This window comes from Physcomitrium patens, chromosome 18 (genome assembly GCF_059467195.1).
Source record: "Physcomitrium patens ecotype Gransden chromosome 18, ASM5946719v1, whole genome shotgun sequence".
Taxonomy (NCBI): Eukaryota; Viridiplantae; Streptophyta; class Bryopsida; order Funariales; family Funariaceae; genus Physcomitrium; species Physcomitrium patens.
In genome coordinates, this window is record NC_143427.1 from 4036588 (window position 1) to 4054261 (window position 17674).

At 41.9% G+C, this 17674-nt stretch overlaps 2 protein-coding genes and 1 long non-coding RNA gene across 5 annotated transcripts; 2 read left to right on the top strand and 1 right to left on the bottom strand.

The window, feature by feature from the left end:
• Positions 1–214: 214 nt before the first annotated feature.
• LOC141046511 (uncharacterized) lies at positions 215–2707 on the top strand. 2 transcript variants are annotated; one of them, XR_016498237.1, is made up of 3 exons: positions 215–1673; positions 1971–2033; positions 2220–2707. It is a non-coding gene; the product is annotated as an uncharacterized LOC141046511 (long non-coding RNA). The 2 variants fall into 2 exon arrangements; XR_012219559.2 differs by having other exon boundaries at positions 215–2033.
• Positions 2708–7305: 4598 nt separating this feature from the next.
• Positions 7306–12327, top strand: LOC112295493 (putative histidine kinase 5). Of its 2 annotated transcripts, XR_016498291.1 has the most exons (12): positions 7306–7446; positions 7735–8052; positions 8199–8221; positions 8354–9024; positions 9240–9567; positions 9734–9846; positions 9991–10191; positions 10312–10400; positions 10534–10849; positions 10940–11129; positions 11291–11460; positions 11863–12327. XR_016498291.1 is itself a non-coding variant. In XM_024547192.3 (8 exons), the coding sequence occupies exons 3-8, from the start codon at positions 9279–9281 to the stop codon at positions 11054–11056; spliced, it is 1125 nt and encodes a 374-aa protein (XP_024402960.1). In that variant the 5' UTR covers positions 8667–8808; positions 8992–9024; positions 9240–9278; the 3' UTR covers positions 11057–11085. The 2 variants fall into 2 exon arrangements, 1 of the variants encoding a protein (XP_024402960.1); XM_024547192.3 differs by lacking the exons at positions 7306–7446; positions 7735–8052; positions 8199–8221; positions 11291–11460; positions 11863–12327 and having other exon boundaries at positions 8667–8808; positions 8992–9024; positions 10940–11085.
• A 3305-nt stretch (positions 12328–15632) lies between these two features.
• Positions 15633–17255, bottom strand: LOC112295495 (putative CCR4-associated factor 1 homolog 6). The gene has a single exon (XM_024547193.3). The coding sequence runs from the start codon at positions 16549–16551 to the stop codon at positions 15733–15735; it is 819 nt and encodes a 272-aa protein (XP_024402961.1). The 5' UTR covers positions 16552–17255; the 3' UTR covers positions 15633–15732.
• Between the last annotated feature and the right edge of the window lie 419 nt (positions 17256–17674).

A 17674-nucleotide genomic window follows, 5' to 3' on the forward strand; every position in this document is an offset into this window, starting at 1 on the left:
CGAAGTGACTGAGCTCGATGAACACGGGAGAGTGGCCTGCAGGTCGCGGGAGCCTTTTGCAGGGGGTGGACATTTTCCCGGGGCTGGTCAGAACTTACACGGCTCGATAGAGGTGTCGCGGGTGGGGCTGTGCTAGTGTGTTGCTTGCAGGGGTTATTGTAACGCCACTGAAGCCACAGAGTGATCGACGCTCAGACAAGTGTCCGCGTTCAAAGAGTGCCCATTGGCGCACATTAGCTTTTGGTGACGTGGCGTGCCTCGTCCCCCTCTATTGGATTCCATGTGTAATGGTCGGGTAAAATATTATTCAATGACGTTTTTTTCAGTTCATGGGTTGTAAAGGCGAGACAAAATGTCCCTGAAGCCCGTGTCCAGATAGGATGTAATTTGGATGAACGTTGCCGTGGTGGATTTTCATCCGATTGAGCAATTTGGGCAAGTCCAAATATTTTAGGGTTTTGGGTTTTAAAAAGAACAATACACAAACACAAACACATTAATTAATTTCTGAATGCAATATGGAAAGTGAATTATTATTACTCTTACTTCGCAAAATGAATTCATTGTAACAAAAGCATATTTTGTGAAAGAAATTTAAAATAAAAAGTAGTGTGCACAAGTCTTGACCAAATGAAACATCATGAAGAAGTAAGGTATTTTTTACAAAAGAATAATTAAAAAACCCATAGCTCAAAAGTAATTATATCAATTGTATTCTATTGAAGGATAATTCAATTATTTTATGAGATTGAAACTTGTTATATTCATTATTGGAGTTCTATCCATCCATGATGAACATTGAATTTGGCATCATTATATTTTGTTTTTGGTTTGATTGATGATTCAAAACATGGGTTAATTGATAGTTCACTTCACTTAACTCGTCCACATCAATTCTCATTCCAAATTCATCATTTATTTATTTATTTATTTATTTGTTATTATTATTATTCTCTTCTCTCTTTTCTATCTTCTATTGTTTGTATGTTTACACCACTTGACTATGTAACCATACAATGTTTTACAATATCTGTGTACACAAGACTTGATTCAACATACATCATGCACAATAATGTGTTACAAGAGTTATTTTGAATGAAAAAAAAAAAAAGGAAAAAGGAAAGAAAAAAAAGGAACATGTTCCAGAAATTTACGTTTACTTCCAGCTCTCCAAGTTTTGAATTCTTGGATTTCAAAGTGAATTAACAAACACTCATTTACAAAAAAATACAAGTACCTTCAAATTGTAGATTAAAATAGTTTAAAAAGTTAGTGTAGGTAACACACATTATTGTACATCAATAGATTTATGTTCCATTGTTATTCAATAGCAAGTTTTGTAATTGGCTCTCAAAAATGGTCAATTGGATCAACAAAAGACCCATCCAAAAGATTCCCAAAAACCCTAAAATGATGTGAGATGGAAGTAAACATAAGTGTTGCTCATCGATACATCCAAATGGATTGTGCATGAGAATTGAAAGGTCCTCAAATTTTACATGAGTAAACAGATGCACGGCCTACAAAATATATTACAAAAATCCCATTGGATAAAGTTATGAATATTATGCAAGCTACAATTGATTGTGAATTCCATTCATGCATGATCCACACATTTCAAGTTTCGTAACAGTCTTCATGATACGTATTTGTAGGATAGTTATAAACAAACAGTTAAGAACAATTCTTATTTAAATCCTTATAAAATGTGTAAAGCAATGCAGTTGACCTATTTGAATGATAAGACATTGGCTGAATTATTAGCTACAATTTCTTAAGAAAACCACCTTAATTTGCATTCTCTTTTATTGAAACACGTAAAATTATGATAATATTAGAAAGATGTCAGTTTTCATTTAAAAAAACATGTGAAATATGAAGAACCTCGGTTGCAAGGAGTTTGTCTTTTCCTTCCTTCCAAATTGTGCTTCTAAAGAATTTTTGCATTCTACTTCGTTTGAAAAAATCAGAAAAGGATGACAATGGAAGGTTCCACTTGGAATCAAGATATGAAAAACATAAATTGCCAAACAGTACGTCTCTCTCTCTCTCTCTCTCTCTCTCTATATATATATATATATATATATATGTATATATATAATATAATATAAAATACAGCTTATGTTGAGGGAGAATCGTAAAAAAGTATATATGAGATTTGTTTGTTTTCTTAGCATATCATCAAATTAATTAAATAATTCTTATTGATTTAACTTCAGCCCATGCCACAAGGATCCAGATTTTATATATATACATATCTATATATATATATATATATATGTATATGGTATGGAAGTCCAAATTATCAAGTACTTAAATTAATAGTTATAGAATTACAGAATTCAGTAACAAATGCAAATCAATACTACAACATTGATTTGTTTTTATAAACATCAAAACTGTAAAACATTCATTATAACTTTATTTGGCAATGCAATTAACGTTGTCAAATACAAAGAGCTCAAAAAGATTTTATTTATTTATTTATTTCAACCTACATTCGGAACATAGAGAGGAATCCCCAAGATGTTTCTCGATTGAATTAATTTTATTTTAGGAACAACTGTAAACAAATTAGTTAAAAGCTTTTATTCATTTGGTAAGTGTGAATGGTACTTAAATAATAAACTCATAATCATGAATTTATGTTAGACTTATCGTACTCTACAGAATTCTGACATAATTCAATGTTTAGTTGGTTATTTTCTTTAAATAGCACTTTAACGGATATGTATTAGAAAATACAGGGGATGGCATGTCAAGTCATTCAAATCCACAAAACCTTAGTTTAACATTCATTTTTCTGTGGAAAACTTATCAAAATGTGATGATTGGAAGATGATCATTGTTCACTGATTTAAATATTAACTTCAGTAGCCATTGAAAATTAAAAAATTACTATTCATTCAAATTATATTATGTAAAAACATTGCAGTGTAAGATTCTCAATTCAGATATAATATTTATTCTTGCTACGATTTCAAAAACCAATGTAATGGGTTACCTGTTTTAAATTTGGTTTCGTGGTTATGTAAATGACCATCACAGAGAATTGATTATTAGATTTTAAACAGTCATTGTACAACTGTCGCAGGAGGTTTTTATTTTTCTAGTTTTATGTTGTAAACATACATATTTGTATACCGTACTGAATTAATTTTGACATGCTTGCCTTGTTTGAAACGAACTTGAATTGTTAACCATGCTTTAACATGCAAACATTGAACAGTCTTTTAATGTAATAGGTTTGAAGCACAAACACCTTACATTTACACACACACACACACACCTCTAGTATTCCATATTTTAAATATCATTTTTGATCGTGCTTGGTTTAATTGGTGTTTTTGTCATGTAACTCATCAAATGAATCAATATGCATAGCAAACACAACTCTTAAAAAAAAGTTGTAATCAAATATTTGTTCTTGCTTTGTGTATACTGTATGAGTTCCTTCACGACTAAAACATATTACTTTCTGAAATTAGAGGATATTAAATGGAAAGAAACAAGTTTTTGAGAGAAAACACGTACAAAAAAGTTATGTAAGACACTGTAGATTAATTCAGAGCATAGTATCAAGCTGCAAGGATGCGAGTTCTAGAACCCCGCCACCGGAAAAATTCTCGCGGGTCCACCTGCGGAAGCGCAATCTAACTTCTTCGAAACGACGATCGGGTAACAGAAAGGGCGCCCCGGATTCCGAAATCACAGCCGCATCCCGACACCAAATAACGTTCGAAAATATCGCCACGATCAATACGCTCCAGAGGTGCACGCGGGGAATCCAGAGTTAGTGGCTACGCAACATTGTTGGTCGATGTCGGACACGTACTCTCTAGAATCACTACCGCTCATCGCTCGAGGACGAACAACACCACATGGATTATCGGTTTTTTGTGTGTTTGAATCACTGCTAAGTTGTATGGGTGAATACCGCCGTGTCGTATGCGCAAGGGGTTCCAGGCTCGTTGATGCTCGTATGCGGTGGCGGGTTCCGATCCTATGACGGGTTACATGGTGATGGCGTGATGTGCTTGCGATGAGCTCCGGCTGACGAGCTCTATGACAGTGTTCATCGCGTGCGATTAGTGCAGCTGATGAAACGATACTGAGACGAGAGAGCAAGAGAGAGAGATGGAGCAGGCGAAGAGTTTGTTTGACAGTCAAGGGTGACGAAGGTGGAAGCCAAAGGAGGGTGCCGTGGCAGAATTTGCTGACTTGCGCCGTGGCCTCGTGAGGCTTTTCTAGGGTGGATGAAAAGTAGGGTCACCTCCAGAATCAGTCTTGATCTATTATTCGCCGAGTTGTGTGTACCAAGTAGAGCTCTATGGTGGGAAGCAGGCGTCTAGTTAGTCAATGGGACACGTGGAGTACTACTGCATTCAGTTGATGCTATTTGTGTCGAGATTCAACTGGAGAATGGGACTTAAGGGCCCCGGAAACACACGCCCCCCCGACCTGTACATTGCATATGAATTTCATCTTATTGATGTTTATTATTCACGTGTTACATTTGGGAAAATAGTTTGCCAAACTAATGGCTTGTTTATTTATTGTTGAATATTTATTGAAGAATTTCGAGATAGTAAGAGAAGGAGAATATGGTGTTGTAGATCAGATTTATAGCACCTTATCTTTGGTATTATTTACCAAGTATGCTACACCAATTTGATGAGATGAGGTATTTTCAACTGTGTTCATCACTCTTGCCTCTCTTCACATGCCCAATTTCTTATCTTAGATTAACTTACTACATATATTCATTCTAACTGGATACAAGTGAAAGGGTGGTATCACCAGGGCCACTCGGAGGTGTTGGAATTTTGCCGCCGGGGGTAGAAGGTGGCGTGACAGAATGTGAGCTTCGCAACCGTCTTTGTACCTACTCCATCCAATCGATCCCCACACCGATCCACGAATGAAACGGGGGGAAGGGGGGACGAGTTATTTTATTTGGTTGTCTTGAACAAGTGATGTAACGTTGGAATATCTTAAACCGTCAACTTAAGGTTTTTTTGCTATCTTGGGGGGGTTTTTCTTCTTGAAAAAAAATTGAATCACCGCAGTGGTTGAATTGGTAAAAATGTTCAAAGTAGTTTTTTCGTTTTACCCCTGAATTGAGTCGTAGAATTGAGCAAAACCGTATGTAAAAACAGGTTAAACCACCACCTCCATCACAAAAAAACCACCGCCTTCGTCGTTGTAAAATCTGCCGATCATTGGTGGACTTGGAATCCATTCGGAATCTTTCTACTTTTTTCACAGCGATTTTGGGTTTGTACTGGCGCGGTTTCTGACAAGGTGTACGAGTTGGTTCAAGAGTCTGACACGGTTCAAGGTATTACTACGTTAAACATAAGTTCAAAAATTTCAGTCTTTTCAGCGATTCCGCAGAACAGGAACCCAGCTCTCACTCTGACCTTGTCACTTCGTTCTTTCCTCATCCATGCTTGTCTACAGACATAAATGTTGGTTAGCTGTCTCAGATGTTGTGAGCAACTGGACAGGGTTAGGATTCAGGGCGTGTTAAAATGTTCTGGTGCGAGGAGTTATTTGAATTTTCTGTTCGTCCAGTACCAGGTTCCAGTTGAGTACCTATTCCGCCATGGCCGTTTTCCAGTGCATGCATTTTGAAATGACGTTCTGATTCTGTTTAATTGCATAGTAAAGAAACAACCGCACAGTTACTTGGAGGTGGATGAGCTGAAGTTTAGGATGAATATTTCTAAAAGATGATTGAGCGGAGCACGGGAGCGTTGCAAGATCTCGGGTAGCATTGGGAGAGAGCTGGGATGCCGTCACCGACACCTCGAGCAGCACTGTAGCATTCTCAACTCCACTTAATGCAAAGCCTATCGTTGATTCGTCAACTGGCGCAACTTAGAAAGGGAACGTTACGTGTGTCGGCTGATTTCGAATGAAGCTGGTGTTTCGCAGAAGCAGCTCCTTGCTAGCTTGAGCGTTTGGGGTGAGGTTTCTGCGAAGAGTGATCCAGTCGAGATGAAGCCCTGCGGATTTCAAGTCACCGAAAAGGACCCAAGATTTCGGAGCGATAGGTTTCGGTGGTAGATTATTTCGGAAGATCCCTGGAGCTTGGGAATTTTGAGCCAGGAAGGTTGTGGAGTGATGAATCAATTCCAGTGGTTCGCAACAGGTTGCTGGAGCGCTTCGAATTGGCACCCTTCGTTGGGAGATTCAAGTAGGAAGATGTGTTCGAAGGCAAAAGTGGCATCCATTCAAGGCACACGTTGAAGTGCGTCTTCTAATGCTAACGTTCTTTGACGCTACAGTTTGATAGAATCGCTTTCAGAAAGACCAAGGGTCAGACTATCTTTACGATACAGCTGCGTACCATTGCAATTCAGAAGGAGCGTGTGATTTGCCGAAATCCAGTGGGAAAAAGTGTTCTGCAGGTGGGAGCTAGGTCGCTTGTATGGCAGAATAAGTAAACAACAGCCAGAATGTTGCACTGGCGTGATCCGAAGATAGCTTGGTTTTTTCGATTTCAAGCTTCAAAAGTAATCATGCATTCCGATCTATGACGTTTGAACGAAACTGGTGCTGGTGTTACGAAAGTGCCACATTAGAGGCAACCATACAAATCCATTCTTCAGCTGGACAAGCCCTGACGCTCCACGCGCCATCCTGGACCTGTATTTAGGTGGCGGATGGCGGTGAAGGACAAGAGATGGAGCGCAGCAAAACTAAGAGATGGATTTCGAAGAAATTACTGCTCCCGTTGTGGCACCGGACGTCATGCCCAACAAGCCGTTGCTAATACTATCCGTAGTGCTTGGGTGGTTACTTGCTTGCGGCGTCGTCGCAATACTATGGAAGTGCTCTCTGAAGTCTTTATAGGACGAGTTCTATCTAAAGTGTGAGAAGCGGAAGGAGGTGAGTCCCATTGAATTGCCGCATCAACGTCATGGATTTCTTCAGATTGTGCTGTTAACGAACTCCTTAACAAATGTTTTAAACAAGTGTGATATTTCTTTGCTTGCCAGATTCTGAAGTCACAAGTAGAGAACAATCTGAACGCTTTGTTCGTAATAATCGGCCTGGTGGCGAATCTGCCAGGTCTCAACGAGATCACATGGAACAAATTCACTTCACAAACGTTATTTCTCCTTCCTCATGTGAAGAGGCTGGTTTACATGGAGCGAGTGTTGCACAGCGACCGGCCAGCCTTCGAGAGGAAATGGAATGGTAGCATCTCTTACCTCGAAGGCAATGCTACATTTCCGAGGGGCATCGACACAGAGTATGCCCCCATCTTGTTTGGAGCGTCAGATGTACCACATAGATTTCTGGATCCGTCAAATTATCCATTCCTCAAGTTTGCTATCCATGCTGCACGAGACACCGGTTTGTTCACGCTTTCGCCAGCAGCTGGAGGGCCACTGTCATGGCAGATGGGAGCTTATCTTGCATACTACGGGGCAGGTAGGGAAGGATCTTCGTTCGCTTCCGTAGTAGAGCGTACGCAGGCATGCCTCGGATACGTGGGAAGAGTGGTAAATATATCAGAAATCTTCTCGAGGGTCCTTTCAATGTTAGCCACAGTCACCAGTGAAAGATAGTTCGTAGGGCTTAGAGTTAGACGTCGTTCTTTTCATACTGTTCGCATATGATGTGATGATTGACTTTGGTGATGTGAATTAAGTGTGCATAGGGTCGTCCACAATGTGGAAATGGACATGGTGGCTGAGTATCTTGTGGATTCCTCAGCAGATAGAGACCCTAGTTACAATTGCAGCGCAACGGGGACCGCTTGTGCAGTGGCCTCGTATGACCCAGCCCATAGAACCGTAAATGCCTCGGCTGTGGCAGAGGTCCGGTGGAGTTATGGGACGCCGCAATTTGCGCTGCGCTGCGTACCCTATTCTTCTCCATCATCGTCTTTCTTGTATGTAAGTGAATACAAGCTATTGAGAGAGACGTCAGGGTTATAGAGAAGATGAATGTCGATCTCGAGGCTGCCAAACTTGCTGCGGAAGTGGCTGATAAAGCCAAGTCAAACTTTTTGGCAACAGTTTCTCATGAAATCAGGTACGACGCCCTGGTTATTCCACTGCTTAGGTCAAATGATTCCGATGACACTCGATTGGCTGGCTTTTCTATCTCCATATCTGTCGTTCTCATTACAATTTGCGGTGTTACTAACCAGAGTCTGCATTTCTGACTGTTTGATGCAGGACGCCCATGAATGGAGTAATTGGTGAGTGTTTCCCAGTGTCCTGGCTTCTGCAGTGTCAAAATGTCCTTCGTTTATATCTCGATGTATGGAATATTTTTAACCATTTTAAAATATGATTTTAATTATTCTGTCTCCTATTTTGACTTTTTACAGGAATGGCCAATTCGCTGATGGGAACAAACTTGACACCTCAACAGCTAGATTATGTTAAATTTGCACAAGCAAGTGGAAATGCGCTTTTGTATTTCATCTTAATCACTTTTGACATCAGGCGTAGTTCAGTTCTGAGCTTATCATTAATCGGAATATGCATATTAAACATCCTTGATAGACCCAGAAAGGAGAATTCAGTGTTAAGCACCTTGCTAGAGACCCCATCCTGTAAATTAAAGGTTTTTCTAAGTGGTTGCATGGTGCTTCTGTCAGTGCGATCATCAACGATGTTCTGGATTTGTCCAAGCTTGAGGCCGGGAAGATGGAGCTTGAAAGTGTTCCTTTTAACCTCCGGAAACAAGTGGATAGTGTTTTCACTTTGTTTGATGATAAATTGCATCAGAAGAAGCTTGAAGTCTTCATGCTCGTCCACGAGCCTGTTCCAAACTTAGTTGGTGATCTTGGTCGATTCCATCAGTTAATGGATTTTGTGGTTCCGCATCTATTTTATTCGCAAATTCTTCTTATATTGTGATTGTGTAAGGGTAAACTCCATCAAAAGGCTACTGCTAACAGTTACCCTTCCATATCTGCGTATTTGCATATTTGACTTGATTAAACATTTGACGTTTGTGCAGATCCTGGTCAATCTTGTCAATAATGCCTTGAAGGTAAGCATGGCTCTGGCTTCGCCCTATCTCATATTTGCTCCTCATCCGCGATTTCTGTAGATAAACCTCCTGTAGCGTTTGAGTAAGCTTTGTTCAAGCTCAAACTTCAGCCAAAAAACGGCAAAAAATGCCCTTGTCGATTGAACTGTTGACTCATGCTTTCCGGCTGTATATTAAATTTCAAGGTACTAATATTTTTTTCTTCATGCATTCAGTTTACAAAAGAAGGGAGCATCCTTGTTTCCGTTCGCGTGATGGACCCTTATTCGGAAAAGGACCACAATGGTTCGAGTTCTGAACCTGTCGGCTTGGTGAGCTCAGATCCAAAAGCGAAGGGGTCCATACAGCTGTCCCAGGTACTGCCTAACGCGAGCTATGGATTGGATTCCAGTAAAGTTTTAAGGGGCGGAGTTTTTAGAAGAGACGAAACAGACTTAGCAAGAGGCAATACTGCTCCAAGGCTAAGCATGCATTCTGGAGACGAGGGGAATACTAGAGAAGCCGTAGAAGCATGGAGGGCCTGGAAATTAACTACAATGTCAGGTAGAAACTGCAAGCCACCAAATAATTTCACGGTCATAGTTTCCGATACAGGTGATTGGCTTCGAAAGTCCACTTGATCATGCAGAGTATGGAACTCATTGTATGATCTTATTGAGTTTGTGAGGGGTCGCATTTTCAGACACTGACCTCTATGATTTTCCTGTAGGTATTGGTCTTCCTCGTCATCTGCAGGACCGTTTGTTCCAACCCTTTTCGCAAGCTGATAGCAGTACCTCCAGAGAGTATGGTGGGACTGGCATTGGCTTGTCAATATGTCAGGTAACTATCTCTTTTTGTGAGGGTGAGCAGCCGAGCAGTGTAAGCAACTTCATGTTTTGTCTTTTCGCAAGACGTTTTTCCCACGTTTGGTTTGCTTAGCTCAATTTACCCTTTGACAGGCGTTGGCATAACCTTTTTTTACAGAAATTAATCTACCTGATGAAGGGGGCTCTCATAGTGAAGAGCAACTCCGGGGAGGGGAGCGTTTTTGAGTTTACTCTTCCTTTGTCTGTTCCGGAGACGACCGATGGAAATTTATGCAGCTGCGTGAAAACCTCAATTGAGGAAATGACGAAGTTGAAAGGGACACGGGTGGCTCTTGTTGACAACAACGATGTCCGCCAGGTATTCATAATCACAATTTCAAGTTATCAACAACTTCCCGCGCAGCAACTAGTGTTCTCATCATCCAGAAGTAATAACCGTCAACAGCTGTTATTCTAAAAACTATCTACTGTGGTGCAGGAAGTTACAGCTAGCTATTTGCGATGCTTAGGCATTGATGTTGTTAAGTTTTCTGAGGACGCGTCATCCACTTTGAACTTCTTACTAAAGTATGAACGCTTCCACAATGTTTTTGACTTGGATGATTGCCATGCTGATTGTGCGATAAGCTTATGAGGAGATTCAATCAAGATTTCAGCGTACAGTAAGACTTGTTCAAATATTTCAAGCTTGTGTTCGCAGGGATCAAAACCCAAAAGTGCATGCAGTTATGGTTGATCTTAAAGGGCTGCTGCATGAATCTGCCGTGGAGTTGGCGTCTTCGATTCGCCAGGTTCTAGGTTTCAAGACTCTTCCTGTGCTAGCGCTTTCAACGGGCCTCAGGCCTGCTAATGAGAAGGAGCTCAAGGGTGCTGGGTTCCCCCACATCATCAACAAGCCACTTCGGTATAATACACTCGCTTCTGTTCTGTTGGAAACGGTCGGTGTACCAGCCAGAGCTCCCATGAAGAAGATGAACGTCGATTCTAAAATGATGAGCGGCAAAAGACTCCTAGTGGTAAGGCAGCAGTCTTTATGAAATTTATGTTAGCCAGCTCTTCTTCATTGTCACAAGGCTAAAGCGCATTGTTTTGTGAATTCTACCCAGATGGACAACAACATGGTGAATAGAAGAGTAGCATCCTCAATGCTTTTTCGAAATGGCGCAACAGTCAAAATTGTAAATTGCGGTTTGGATGCTGTGACAGCTGTGCAAAATGTATAAAAAAAAAAAAAAAAAAAAAGAAAAATAAGGCGAGGAGTTCGACTTGGTTTTGATGGATATCCAGATGCCGGAGGTAATTAAACTTTTTGCCACTATTTCCATTAACTGCCCTGAAGGTTGTTTTGGGGTCGGCATTATCTTAGTGCTAGTTCCGTTCGGAAAGGGGGAGATTAAAGCGTCCTGTCAGCTGAGTAACGGTGGGATTTGCAAAAACACGGGTGGATGGTTGGGAAGCCACACGGCGGATACGACGATGGGAAATGGAGACTTGTAGCTTGTGCCAGAATGCAGGCGGGGATTTTTGTTCTCATCATCGGCTACCCACAGTTGCTGTGACAGCAGATGTGATTGTGAAGACACGATCCATGTGCTTTCCTTCGGGAATGGACGACTATATAACGAAGGTAATGTTGCTTTTGACCTGAATTTGATGAAGCAAGTGTTTACAGCTGAGTTTTTTAGCTTGCATGTTTCCTTAAGCTGCATGATTGATTGTCACATTCATGTCATCAACTCTTTTTGAGATTGTATTTGACTATAATAGTTCCTTCGCGTCTTTCCTCCGTGGCAGCCACTTGATCAGAAGAAATTACATGTTTTTCTAGAAAGGTTTCTTAGGAATGACTTTGTGAACGCACCCCTAGCGATGAAAACTGGAGCTCCTTCAGGTTGTAGCACACGCCATTTGTTGTAAAAGGAATTAATAATTAATCCTGTCAAGCGGGGTGGGCTCCTTGATTTGCGGTCAGCGAATCCAACAGATTTGTTCGTGTAATTAATTCCAAACCCTTGTTTTGGGTGTTCAGTGCTAATGTCTCAAATTGCAGACTGGTTTATTGTTGCTGATAAAGGATCTCCTCGATTGTCATGAGCGAGAAACACCTCAAAGGTGTATGAAACGAACATTTTTATCCAGCTTGGACTTTCCAGTGTACTGTAATACTCAAATCTGTAGGAGAAATTTCGAAGAAAGACATGAGAAATACTGCAATGGGGTTTCGTGCGATCGAAGATGTACGAAGCTGTTTCCAGAATCTATGTGCAAATTATGTTTCCAGGATGGTAGATATGTGCACAGAGCTCATGCGTGGGTGGTTTAGAGATGCCACCCCCTGGTGTTGGAGGCTAACCCTAAACAGCTTCTGTATTAAGCATTACGCTTCCTAGAAAATTAGACAAATTAGACTATTTCTAAATTGCGAAATTCCCTCCATCTTAAACAATGATAATAATGTCATCCATTATTATAAATTACAATCTGTTCATAACTATAACCCAGCCACAGCCTCTTTGCGGCACTTGCCCATCCGAGGTTTCTCGCTGGACTCGTGCATCCCAGAGTGTGTAGTACTGCATAGATTTCAGAGCGAAGACGTTTTCGTGTTGTTGTGGGCAAGTGAAGACCTTAATCCATGCTTGACGCTATCGACTATGATGTGAGAGACGGTACAGCGGTGGCCTCATCGTGCCCAGTAGGGCCGAAGTCGAGTTCTGACTCAACGTCAAGCGTTTGTTCTCAATTGGATTGAATTCGTTTCGAAGGCAACAGTCGATGAGGCTACGCCTCAGAATAGATGCGAATCAGAAGGATTGGCGCCGTGCTCTCTTACATGTGCCAGTGAATCCCTGGCTACCGTCCTTGACCAATTCAACCATATTGAATACGTCAAAGTAATGAAATGTTTTTTTAGGGAGGGGATGCGTACTGTATTAGACAGTCCCAAAATTGTATTCTCGCGCCTGCATGGTTGGAGGCATAGAAGTTAATAAGTCAAATGTGGTATTGATGTCAAGAAGGATGTGGTGAGATTTGGCCTCCATTACAGGAGCTGTCGCGATAGCTCTTGGGGTGAGTTGCCGACAAAGAATGATGGATTTGCCGCTTGAGAATCAACTCCGAGCAGGTATTTTTCAACAATGTAGGGGCAGTCGCTGGGTAGAACGGGAACAACTTCATTGCCGAAGAGAGTTGCGAGAACCTCGCCTCCTCTCTTGCATGTAACGAAAATGAAAATCGGGTTTTTGAGTGAAGAACTGAAGGTTGTTAGTAATGGCTACCAGGGGCCAATCATGCATTCAAGATGGCTGCAGCGCCAGATAATAGTCTTGAATTGGTCGTCGAAAGGGTGACATTTAAAGGTCTCTAGATGGGTCAGACACTTCAGTAATTGACACCAGGATAACTGCAAGAATGATGCGGTGTTCCACTGCATACTGGTCGATCCAAGCTGCCTCCTCTTATTCGCTCAGTGAATTGTGAAGATTGTGGGAGGTAGGGATGATTTCTCGCAGTGCGAGGGAGGGTTCATTCACAACACATTGTAGTTGTGATTGCATGATAATAACTTGGAAACAAACAACTGCATTAAAGGAGTGGTTGCGAGTGGCGTTCGTTTCTATAGTTGATGGTTCGTGAAGCGGTCCTGTTTCGAATATGTCTTGGCAGAGCCGAAGTCAAAACCTTTACTAGTCGTCAATGTTTCGAGAGGTGTTGGCGCTGCATCTGTGTTAGTGGAGGTGGCCCCTGTGTGCACAGGCAACTACAGCAGTTACAATAGGCGGTGTCTCTTGTAACTAGTAGCTTGTTTGCACTACTAGTACCCGGGAGAGGATCTAGCACAATAATTCTGCGGAAAATTAAGAGGAGGGCCTTCGCTCTGAATTCTGTAGCTTTGGCTCTGTGGGAAAGAGTATCTTCAATCAAGAATTCCCAAATCCTGCGAAGGCATTCTTCGTTCCTGAAACAGTTGGGTACACTGGATATTGAAGTCGATTAAGTGCGTCTGTCTCCTCGGAAGAGAAAGCCGTGCCTGAGTGCGTGAACGGTACCTCACGGCGTTTGTAATAGTAGGCGCAGTTAAAGACTACCGACGTTGCTCCCGTCTTCTTGAAATTCATCCTTAAAAAGCTGTTGGGTGTGAGTGCACACGTACTAATGCATCAGGCAATATTGCCATAACCCAACTTCGTAACGCTTGGTCACCGGGAATAAGTCGCAGAAAATCGTCAATGCCTGTAACGTTATTATGTTAGAGAGGATCTGTAGCTCTTGTGAAATGAGGTCTAATGTCAAAAACTTGTGTGTTAGAAAGCCTCTAAACTTGGAAAAAATGCTTCGTTTATGACCACTTGTGCTATTCTCGAGCTACTCAGGAGCTATTCTGGTACTATTATTCTTGAGCTACCTAAAAAAGCCTTGGCAAGTTTTATGGGTCGAATTGTCATTACTTGAACACTGGGCCAGTTAATTGACGAACTTAGTTGCGAACTTTTCAAAGAAACTTCTAAAGATTCTTTTTTATTTTATTTTAATAGACATGTATTTTCTGTTCTGTTAAACAACTAAAAAGACGCTCATGTATCTATTCTTTATAAAGCCAAAAGCCTCGAGACTTCCGAGCTGCAGAGATTCGTGAAAGACATGAGATAGAAAAACAGACTCCCGAAGAGGTTAGAGTCGTGAAGAGTCTGGCTATCAAACAAGCGGTTTACTCTAAGAGCCGAGGTAATATATGGGAAAAATCAAACCATACTACTAATCGTGCATTATCAAACTGAACTCCTTATCGATACTGAATTTCTAGAAGGCCACATCAATCTGTTAGAGCACATTAAAAGAGCCAGTAATTTTTTGAAGGATAGCGTACTTTGAGAACGCTGGAAGTCTTAAATTAATCTCTTCCATCCAAGTGCATTCTTGGATGATGCACTTTGTCTTCCTATTTTCTATTCATTCGATACACTAGGGCCAACCAAACACAGGAGATGACAACTGAGCAGAAATATTTGCCACTATTAAATCGACATGGCGCTGTAGACGAATAGTCAAGATTGAGGACCACTGACATTGTGAACATTTTAATGATGCCAATTCTGATTTCTGAAGTAAATAACTGAATCCTCTCTGAGAGAGGAAGCCTTAAAGAATACTTAGTCTGCAGAGCCAAGGTCAACGCAATTTAAAAGTAGTGTACGTCACAACCCGAACAGCTGTGATGCTTTTAAACGACCGTGCGACTTCAGACTCATAATATGATGCTTCCAGTCAGTAGACATAGGTTAACACATTCTCACATATGGCTTCTTTAAACAGTAGTAGAGCATACTTTTGAGCTCGATCTTTGTTACTATACGAATCAACACATCCAATTTTGGCACTCTTTTTCAGCCAGATCTGACCAACCATCCAGCAAATAAAGTCAAACCCTCGCCTTCTTCGCCCTCCCTCCCCCAAACCTTTTCATGAAAGGGCTTACTGGCAGCGCTCATCATCACCATTTGAATCCCAAAAACTGGTAGGGCAGTTTAGGTTAACAAAGTCAAACTGACGTGGTGTTAGGTTTATACATGCTCTACGAATGGATTTCCGTTGTTTAAACGGAGCCTCCAATTCCAAGAACCTAAGTAATCCGAGAAGCTCGAGTGCGTTGAGGAATTCAATTACTGCAGAAACGTAGCAGTCACTACCAAGCTCATCCTAAGAAATTCCACACGAGCCACTGAAATATGCACTAGGAGGTTAAAAGATGTACACAAATAACATAAGCATCACATGTATATAGTCACGAGCCATGTGTAAGAGTAACGTAAGGGGCTGCAAAGTTTAAATGACGGACTTTGTCCTTGAGCAGTGATTGCATGAGCCACAAATGGCAGCGGAAAGCTGAATTGCAAACTCAAGAGTCGAGGTTGTCTGAACCCAAACCGAACAAAACACCAGCATATTTTTCTGTGGAACCATTAAAGAAACCATCCTTCAACTTGCGAAAAGTGCGAGAAGTGAGCAAACTATCAGACCCGGCCTGATGGCAAGGACCAATCCGCTCCACGTCCAATGTCTCAGCCAGGCGATTCAAACCGCCATGCAAATTGTCGCAAAACTTCATCAGGTACTTGATATCATACAGGGTGGGAAAATACGTCCGCAGCAAGTTAAAGAATTCATCCTCACTTGTCGGAAGATTCTGGCAAGTAAGTAGCTTCAACAAGTAGCCAAAATCGTATCCGCTATGGAAAGTGATCCAATGCACATTTTCATTCAACACAATTCCTGAAGACATCAAAAGCTCGCCGAATCTTTGTGAATCAATCCCTCGCTCCTCGTTTTGCTGGAAATCAATTCCGCTCTGTTTCAGCAGCTCAATTGAGTCATGTGCATACACATCTTCTCTGAGGTTAAACTCCCGGAAATTGAATTGCCACACGCACGAATCCCGAGAACCACACCGCGGTAGGACCCCGTTTTCGTCTGAAAACGTGAGCCCCAACTGAATAAGTTTGAGCATGTCCACATTCGCCCTAAGAGTTTGATAATGATACTCTGCACTGTTCTTAAACGTGCCGACGGGTCTCACCACCACTCCGGGAAACTCCGTGTCCATCGCAACGTAAGGATACTCATCAACAATGTCTCGTATCAGCTCAAACTCGTCCTCCAGGTTATCGGCCCATACCTCCCGGATGCGGAGGGAACCTCCGTTTGCAACAATCGACATGTAGTTGGGGTTTCCTTCTTAGGATTCTTCGTCCTCCGCTCTCCAAACCGCTCCCCCTCCTCCACTGTAGTTGCATAAGCCGCTCGCCTTCTCTGCTCTGGCTAAGGCTGGCACCTATAGCCCTGCGAGTCTCCACCTCTATGCCTTCTACCCTCGAGATTCTCTTACACCACATAAGAAAGCGACCACACAAAACAAACCCAAAATATAACCAACACCACCAACAACCCGAACCAACAACATTCACTCTCTAAACACACACTCCTCTGCTCCGCTTCTCCATAGGCTCATCACCTTCTGTTGCAAGCTTCACAAACGCACTCACCCACCACTGCCCACTGTGGAAATCGCCAGAACACAGCAGAATCGACTCAGAAACTCCCGCATCACATATTCAAATCCCTATTCACCGCAACACCGTCCAAAGCACGCGAACAGGCATAACTACAAGGGGGACAAACTGAGCAGCGTGAACACAGCGAGGAATCCAGGAAAATGTAGAAAAGGCCAATAAGGGGGGAAAGGGTATCTTGCAAGCAAGACAGCTTTAATCGGAGACACAATCACGGCGGGAAGGGAAGAATAAGCTGTGCGAGGGAAGCGCAAGGGAGGAAGAAGAAGAAGAAGAAACGGGGTCTAGCGGGGGCACAGGATCAAAGCACCCGCACCACCATCACCACGACGAGGAGGAAGAGGACTTGGACGGACGAACGGATGACGACAACGAAGAGGACGACGAGGCTCCCTTGGTAGTAGGCGACCTACGTCCCCCCGCAACCGCGGTTGGGCCACTGACCCGGCCTGATCAGACCTGCGGTCCAGACGCGGATTCACCGCCGCTGCCCACCTTTGGAAAAAGCAAAACACGACAAAAAAAAAAAGGAAACATCACATCCTCTTTTGCGAAAATGTCTGCTATCCAAGCCTTTTTTTTTTTTTTTTTTTTTTTTTTTCATTTCATTTAATTCAATACTTCAATACATATATATATATATATATATATATATAAAGAGAGAATTGTTAAAATTACCAAAGAATTTACTAAATCAATCCATCTATCTTAACCATCGTTAATATATTCTCCATTGCCAAATCCACATTAGTCAAGAACCAATGAAAAAAT